Below are 8813 nucleotides of genomic sequence, written 5' to 3' on the forward strand. Positions count from 1 at the left end.
ATGTCTGGTGGTGGATCAACTTCAAGGACTAAACATAGGGATAATGGAGAAATACTTACTGCTTATATCATCAATGAGGTTAGAACTCCCTATTATTTTATGTTGAGCAATTGAATATTGTTTAGTGAATTATCTAAACTATATATCTCATTTACAGTCGTATGGAGAGATCAGTCCTTCATTTGTTGAGCATTTTATCCACAAACTTGGAAGAGAAATTATATTGATTGATGCAAAATCCAATAGACACAAAGTTAAGTTCAATCAAAACATTGAACATCCACTTCTGACTGAGGGATGGATCAACTTAAGGGAGTTTTATGGTTGGAATGAAGATAAAATGATCTTTATGAAGTTCTTGGGGAATGATTGTTTCCAATTCACTGCATTTCGTGGACATTTGAATGTTAACTCATTGCCATCATGGCACACTTACAAGCAAGGAATTGAGGATCTCAACCATTATGAAATGACCTTAACTCCTTATATGGCTGCAGGTTATCAATTGTTAAGTACCAACAACTCCTTATCAAATGATACATCTCTATAAAGTTAAGCTATTCTAATTGTCATTTTGTTTTTTTTTTTAGACACTGAACATTGACTTTGGTGATTACATTACAAGCTCAGGCTACTCTGCTATTAATATGTATCGACCTACAGGCACCGAGTATAAATGTGATGTACTAATAAGCGATGGAAAAAAGAAGGCAACAAAGATTGGCAGTGGGTGGAACAAATTTTGCAAAGACAATGGATTCCATGGTGGGGATAAGCTTAAGTTTAAGTTTGTGGATATAAGTACATTAGATGTAATGAAGGTTTCTAGGATTTAAGTACTTTGGTTGTATTTTGTGTTTTGTACCAATGTTGGTAAGTTACTTGCACTAGAATTTAACGAAACTACATTGTTTTGGTAGTCTATTATAAAAGTGTCAAATATCTCCCTTGGAGGTTAACGCCGTTAGATGTATGTGAAAACAAAACAAAAATTATGAGACTCACATCCTAATTTTATAGACTGTTCTCCTGCCTTTGCAACTTTACTGCCTCCAATGTTGTTGATGACATAACTTCCATAGTGGCGAGCCTATGATATCTTACAATCAAGGTTACTCATACATGATTATTGTTTGACTAGTTTCTTATTAACTAAAAACTTTGGTTAATAAACTATTTTCGTTGTTCTAACTATTACATTAGGAGGTTCTTCTACGATTATGAGTAACCTACGATTATTCTTCCAAGAACAGTCAAACACATGTATGTGGAGGTATACCTTCCATATTCTATAATGGTCATTTACAGAGGTGCTTCTTTTTGATTTATCGCTCAATTATATAAATCAATTAAATTTAGTTGATTATATTCCTCTTAGAAAATAACATACCAACAGTTCCTAAACCAATCAAACTTTATTCAACAACACAAATATTTCTTAAGGTTGAGCATGTGTTTGGAATTTGGATATACCTTTTTCAAAGCCCTATAGAATAAATAGGATAATATCTACATGTTCCTAGCATTATGATTTATGGCTTTTAGTAATAATACTGAAAGTGATACAATAGTAAACTCAATGAACCTGAGATTAGCAAAAGCCTAGATAGGAGTTGCTGAGTAAAAGTGGAGGAGCATACCGCTAGTTCCTTTTGTCATAGATATATACATATATACCAGGAAATAAAAAAAAAAGGCAAGGTTAAAGATTGAGCAATTAGTGGTAGGAACACCTACACACTAATTATATGTCTTTGGCATCAAGCCATTAATTACAGACCACCAAAATATGAAAAGCAAAAGGTTAATTTCAAAACACAAGGCACCAACATATCAACACCATCTTCCCACCAGAACATCACCACCATCTTCCTACACAAAGAAGGAACCAGGATCCTCTTCAAAGAGGTAGCTATCTTTCATTACCTTAATCTCATTGTTAAAATGAATATTAACAATGTTGAAGATGATCCGGTCTCCTATCACAAATTGCTTGCTGCAGCGAATTCCTTCCATCCATCTTTAATCTTCACATGCTATGGATAATCTTCATTCCACATATGACATCTCTCCTTCTCCCCTGCTGGTCCACGAAGAATCACATCATGACAAACAATTTACCTCATATAGTCACCCATCGCTTGAGGCACAGTCTATGTGAAACAAACAAACAGACCAACACAGTCAGAGTAAAACCAATAGATAACTGTTACAAATCAAATAACCTACAAACAATTAAGGAATATTAAACATGGATATGATAATTACAATTTCTAAGGCCTGTGTGGGATCCTCGGTCAATTCCATGGTGAATGCAACAGCTTTGCGAAGGCCTAAGGTCCCACTATGCCATGTCGGGAAAGACGGAGTGTAGATCTTATATGGCAGATGATCAACGTGAAACACGCTGTGTCCCTGATAGCTTCAGAAGATGTAGTGGTTCCCTTGCAATCTGTAAACCTCCCTTAAACGCAACCAGCCATCATTTAAACATGGGTTGTCATAATCCTGGTTGCACTGGACCACAAAGGTGTTTCCATCCTTGCCAATCAACATCCAGAAATCACCCAAGTATCTATGGTACTCTCGATAGAACCATGGTTCAATCTCTCCGTAATCCTATCAACATTTATACATAGTCAATAAAACAAACTCCTCTACCATTCTAAACATTCCTTCAAAGACAAAGTCCTATTATAAGCATGGTCTTTTAGAAACAAAGTAACTCCTTCATTTCAAGAGTCCAATAGTTTCAAAACATTCCTTCAAAATTAAGTCAAAGACAGTCCTATACTAAACATGGTCTTTTAAAAACAAAGTAATTCCTTCAATTCAAAGACACAGTCCTATAGTTTCAATACATTCCCTCAAATCAATTCAAAGAGAAAGTCATATAGTTTCAAAACATTCCTTCAAAGTAATTCAAAGACACAGTCATATAGTTTCAAAACATTCCTTCAAATCAATTCAGAGACAGAATCATATAGTTTCAAAACATTCCTTCAAATCAATTCAAAGACAGAGTAATATAGTTTCAAAGCATTCCTTCAAAAATAATTCAAAGACAGAGTCCTATAGTTTCAAAACATTCCTTCAAAACAATCAGTTTTACTCTAAACATTCTTATTCTACAAAGGTGTATTTCATAATGAACTCAGAACACAAATTCGTTTTACTTAATTCTATAAATTAGCAACATACAAACATGATTTTTTAAAACAGAGTCTTATACAATCAAGGAATTTACTGCAAACAATGTCTTACACTATATAGATACAGAAACTTAATCTATTATTAGTTTATTAAAATCGGATCCCTTGGTGGTTTAGAATCATATTGCATGAAAAAGAAGTCATTTTTCCAAACAAACTAACTCTACACAGAAAAATCATATTGAAACTAGTCAAAGTCATCATGCATGAAAAAGGAATCATGAGAAACATTAATGAGAAATGAAAAAGGACTGGCTAACCCGATTATTCACATGGACGGTCATGAAGTGTGACAGCCTCTGTCTGACGCAAACATCCTTCTTCGTCCCCTTTACCATCACTATATCCATAGACATCTTCAGATGAAGCTTGAGGAAAAGTACAGAAAAAGAAAGGTTAATAAAAGAAGAACGAAACTTATCAAAGAAGGTGACAGGTAAAAGATGTGATTGATCAGAATATGTAGACTTTTAGTCTCACAAGGGATGAAATAAACATAGTTAGATGAAATGAACTGAGTGTTTTGGTAGGCGATATGACTTCTCTGTAGGCACATTGAAAATATTGAAATGTGAGTTTTCGATGTGTCATCCTTAGTTTGGACTTGTTAATTAATTTTTTTCTTAAATTACATTCAGTCATATGGTGACTTACTAAGAAGTTGAACAATTGTTTATGGATTGATACTCAAAATATGTATTATTTTAAGGAAAATAATGTGGTTAAAAACATTATGTCGTTAAAAATTTAATATATTGAATTAAAGAGTAAAAACTTGAAGTTTGTGATATTGGCAAAAAACTTGAAATATAAATTAAATAATAATCTTTAATTATATATTAAATTATAATATTTTAAGGAAATATTATGGTTACTTAAATTATGTCTTTTTTTTAAATAAAAAACTTAACACATTGAATAAAATTATATAACCCTAAGACTTGAAGTTGTCAAAGTCATTTATAACCCTAGTCCTTAACTACACAAGTGATATACGTCATTTATTCACATGAAATTTTTTTTTCCAAGTTTATTTAATTCCCAATTGTAATATTTAGATGACAAAAATAGTTTTGGTGTTCGTGCAAAAATAGTTTTTCAACTTTTACTTGGTGGTTCTTGCAAAAATAGTTGTTATAACTTTTTCTTTGTTATTTATAACTTTATGAATACTTTAAGTTAATATAAGTTTATTTAACTTTTATAAGTTTATTTAAATCATATAAACATATTTATATAAATTTTATTTAACTTGTGTAAACAAGCACATTATTCATATGCAACTTGGAATTGGAAACAATATAAATGACTTCTTGAAGTAAAAAAAAAAAAAAATAGTTTGGTTACAAATTCCAAGTTGCAAAAGTCATCATTTGGTTGCCAATTCAAACTAACTCTACACAGTATTACATTAACTTTTTATTTGTTATCATTAAACTTTACGAATTCTTCAAGTAAAAAAAAAATAGTTTTTTTAACTTTTTCTTTGGTATTTATAACTTTACGAATTTTTTAAGTCAATAACAATTTATTTAACTTTTTAGTTGTTATTTTGTCAATAAAAGTTTATTTATGAATATATTGACAATTATATAAAACAGCCACCATCATATGATTCAAGATAGCAGTTCGAAGATCTCCTTCATTCTTCTCCTTTTCTTCATCACAAAGCTTCTCCACAGTATCCCAATGTCTTTGAACCTCATCAAATGAATTCAAAACCCTACGTATCTCTGCAGCGTCTAGTGCATTTTCTTCACGCATGAGAATGTTATTTTCAATGTATTGTAGTTTGAAATCAGAATACAGTTCAGAAACATCCTTCAGAAAATCGAAAATGGCAGTGGTCAATCTACTAATGTAAGTTTCCATGAAATAAGGATCAATAGTGAGGGATTTCCAAAACTTGGAAACATACCTAAAAGGTAGAGGATTTTCTGCCTCTACCTTCAAAAGGATATCTAACATTATTTCTGGTGGTATAAACTCCATGTTGGCTTGTGATGGAAAAGATGTGATGGAAGGGATAGAGAGAGAACTATTGATACTTATAACATATGGCTTGTAATGGAAAAGATATGATGGAAGGGATAGAGAGAGAACTATTGGTACGTGGGAAATGATATGACTTCTTTGTAGGCACATTGAATGACTAAAATGTGACTTTTTTCAATGTGTATTCATTAGTTAGTGGTTTTTGATTTTTTATTTAAGAATCAATACTTAGTGGTTGTTAATCAATTTTCCAATGTAATTACATTCAGTCATATTGTTAATTAAAAATAATAAAAAATGCATAACCATTATTTGGTAAAAAAAATTATTGTAAGGAAAATTATTTTTACGAATTTATCTCGTTTTAAATAATAATATTGAATTATATATTAACAACTTTAAGTTGGCGACAATCCTTGTAAAAAACTTGAATTATATGTTAAATAATAATAAGACTTGAAAATTATTTTAAGCAATTTATATCCTTCTAACCCTAAGACTTGAAGCTGGCGATCATCTCCTTCAACATTGTCAACCCTAACCCTAAGACTTGAAGCTGGCTATTATCTCCTTAAACATTGTCAACCCTAACCCTAAGACTTAAAATTGGCGATTGTATCCTTTGAACATTGTTGACCCTAAGACTAGAAGCTGGCGATCATCTCCTTGAACGTTTTCAACCCTAACCCTAAGACTTGAAGCTGGAGATCATATCCTTGAACATTGTCAACCCTAACCCTAAGACTTGAAACTGACGATTATCTCCTTTGAACATTGTTGACCCTAAGACTTGAGGTTGGCGATTATCTCCTTGAACATTGTCAACCCTAACCCTAAGACTTGAGGCTGGCGATCATCTCCTTGAACGTTCTCACCCCTAACCCTAAGACTTGAGGCTGACGATTATCTCCTTGAACATTGTCAACCCTAACCCTAAGACTTGAAATTGGCGATTATCTACTTTGAACATTGTTGACCCTAAGACCTGAAGCTGGCGATTATAACACCCATACCAGACGTATCTAGAAAGTCTAGCACGTGCGTTAATATTAGTATTGGATACATTAAAATATACAACAATTAAAAACTTCGAATGAATAATATTTACATCAAGTTACGTTCGTATAAATAATAATACAACACAACACCTCCATACATGAAAATACATCCTTGAAGTCCAAAACGTCCTGCAGCTTTGCGAACGAACCCTTGAAGTAATAACCATCCGGCTCCGAACATGCATAAACGTCCTGCTTATCTGAAACAAATAAGGATTGGGATGAGACATAATGTCTCAGTGAGTTCCCCTAAATCCTAGGCTATAGGCAACCTCAAGGGGAAACCTACGGTCACCACGTGTCTACATTACAACCTGACGGTTGATTATACGTGTGTGGGGACTTGCATACTTAGACGGTAGTGTATACTAAAGCCGTCATAGTCTTATCTCACTTGTTATAGGCTTCACTTCCTATACGTTCCAAGGCGGTCGAGGGGGAATCTAGAACCGCATTGCCAAGAATACACTCCATGTACCGAGGCCTAACATATCATAATCATGGCACGATGCTAAACCAGACGATTAGGGGAAACTAAGATCGTCATCGGTATCATGTTCATAGCTTGCTCTATACATAACCTATACTTATCTTAAAGCATCTAATGCTATTATTCTCTTACATAAACGTACCTGAGTTCATACATGTTCATAATCATAATCATAACATACAAAAACGTACTTAAGTTCATTCATATGGTTAGCATTGAACAAACAATGTTATCTTGATTCATTTTACGGATAATCCCGGGTGGAGTAACCCCGAGATCAATCCCATACATAACCGAGATCAATCCCATACATGCTAAGATTGCCACGATTAATGATGCAAGGATCAATTGATGATGTGTGCAAATTTTCAATAATTTCTAAGGACCGAAAATGCCAAAACCCAAGACTTAAGCCATTTAGAAAATTCTATGATTTCATAAAGCCAAGTTTATTCCAGTTGAAAAATAAGTGAAAACAATCAAAGAATACTTCGAAACGATCGCCTCGGACCCCCACGCGACTGCCCCCAAGCACCCGAGCGCAGAACAACGCGAACGTTGTCCTGTCTGGGGCGCCTGGCGCCAGAGGGAGGGCGCCTAGCGCTGGCCTCTCTGACTTTGGGCGCCTAGCACCCTTGTTCAGGCGCAGCGCTGCGAATTCTGCATTTTCGGTGATTTCGGCTGCGGGTTTTCGCCATTTTCGACCCAAAACTCGTCCAATTTGACCCTGTAATGCACTAAACACATCCAACAACTTGTATAGACTTAATTAAACATATATCATGGCAATTTTAACATATAAACAACTAGGATTGGCTTGGGGTACTAAAGTTTCATAAAAACTAAACTTAACATAAATCATTATTCTTCACAAGATTAAACAAACCCAAGGGTGGGTAATCTATCTATGGAACTCACATAATATGATTTGCACTTGATCCCCAAGCTTTCAAGCATCCTCATCACTTCACATATTGAAACTTAGCTTGTTTCCAAAGCTCAAAGTATCACAATCCATACTCTAGCTCTTCAAGCCCACTTCAAATCATCTTTCCTTTAATTCTTGACCAAGAAGGAACCTTACCAAGCTCAAACCTTGCTCCAATCATCACCCTATCTTCTTGAGATCCTCTTAGTGATGAGAAGTAAGGAAATCAAACCAAATCCCAAGCTCCCAAGCAACTAAAGACCTTGAAGGAATCTTATACAACATGATTCATGATTTTGGAAGAAGTTTGAGAAGAATTGAGGAAGAGAAAGAGAGAAGGAGGGCGTGTGAGTTCTAGAGAGAGGGGAGAGCAATTGCCAAACTCAAACCCTAGAGAGAGAAAGTGAATGGAAAATGAATGATTTTGAGACCAAATCCAAATAAATATCCTTTGGCGTGCAATTACCACTTTGCCCTTGTCTTAAGCGTTTTTAAAACGACTCTAATATTTTCCCCGTATTATGCTGACATGTCATAAAATATCTCCCACTACTTACTTTCCATGAACCTGAGTCCTCTGATACACTTAACAGGTAAAATTTCCATTAGCAGACGAGCGGGATGTTACACTCTACCCCCCTTAAAGAAATTTCGTCCTCGAAATTTAGAGACCATCTACCAATCATCATAACGAATCCTTACCGTCTTTGCTTTAAGTCATACTTATTCTTATCATACATTCTCAAGAAGTTCATCGCACAATTTTCCCTTCAAAACATGCAGTTCATCTTGTTTCTTAATTCATACACATAAGTATAAAGTTTTCTCATTCTTGTTATCCTTCACAAAATCTAGAATTATCTCAGGACTTGTGATTTGGAACTTATCTTGCTACACATAGGCTTATTGTTTCGGATTCGTACCTTACCCATTTAACATAAACCATTCATAAAAGTATCTTATCATAAACATGTACACTCAGGATTTGCCTTTTAACTGGATTTCTACCTGAAACCAGGTTTGCCCTGCAGTGCTTACTTGCAACATTAAATATCTTTTCATGCCTACATAATCTTCTTTACCGCACGTTGCGACTTATGCCTCTTACATTCATTACTCATATAGACGGT

General features: G+C 34.2%; 1 protein-coding gene and 1 long non-coding RNA gene across 2 annotated transcripts; one reads left to right on the plus strand and one right to left on the minus strand.

Annotated features, from left to right (window-relative positions):
- On the plus strand, positions 1-836 carry LOC146936474 (uncharacterized). The gene is made up of 3 exons (XM_085749216.1): positions 1-78; positions 158-497; positions 631-836. The coding sequence occupies exons 1-3, from the start codon at positions 1-3 to the stop codon at positions 834-836; spliced, it is 624 nt and encodes a 207-aa protein (XP_085605342.1).
- Positions 837-6246: 5410 nt separating this feature from the next.
- On the minus strand, positions 6247-8518 carry LOC146936475 (uncharacterized). Its single transcript, XR_015030626.1, has 2 exons — positions 7674-8518; positions 6247-6465 (listed from the first exon to the last, which is right to left on the minus strand). It is a non-coding gene; the product is annotated as an uncharacterized LOC146936475 (long non-coding RNA).
- Positions 8519-8813: the final 295 nt, after the last annotated feature.

This window comes from Medicago sativa, chromosome 3, assembly GCF_051527215.1.
Source record: "Medicago sativa cultivar Bolivia chromosome 3, Bolivia_mono, whole genome shotgun sequence".
NCBI lineage: Eukaryota > Viridiplantae > Streptophyta > Magnoliopsida > Fabales > Fabaceae > Medicago > Medicago sativa.

Excerpts from the sequence above, each read along its gene's own strand:
- LOC146936474 (XM_085749216.1), top strand. The coding sequence starts at position 1 with ATGTCTGGTGGTGGATCAACTTCAAGGACTAAACATAGGGATAATGGA. Across the intron at positions 79-157 it reads CTGCTTATATCATCAATGAG|TCGTATGGAGAGATCAGTCC; the intron begins GTTAGAACTCCC and ends TCTCATTTACAG. Across the intron at positions 498-630 it reads AACTCCTTATATGGCTGCAG|GCTACTCTGCTATTAATATG; the intron begins GTTATCAATTGT and ends TTACAAGCTCAG.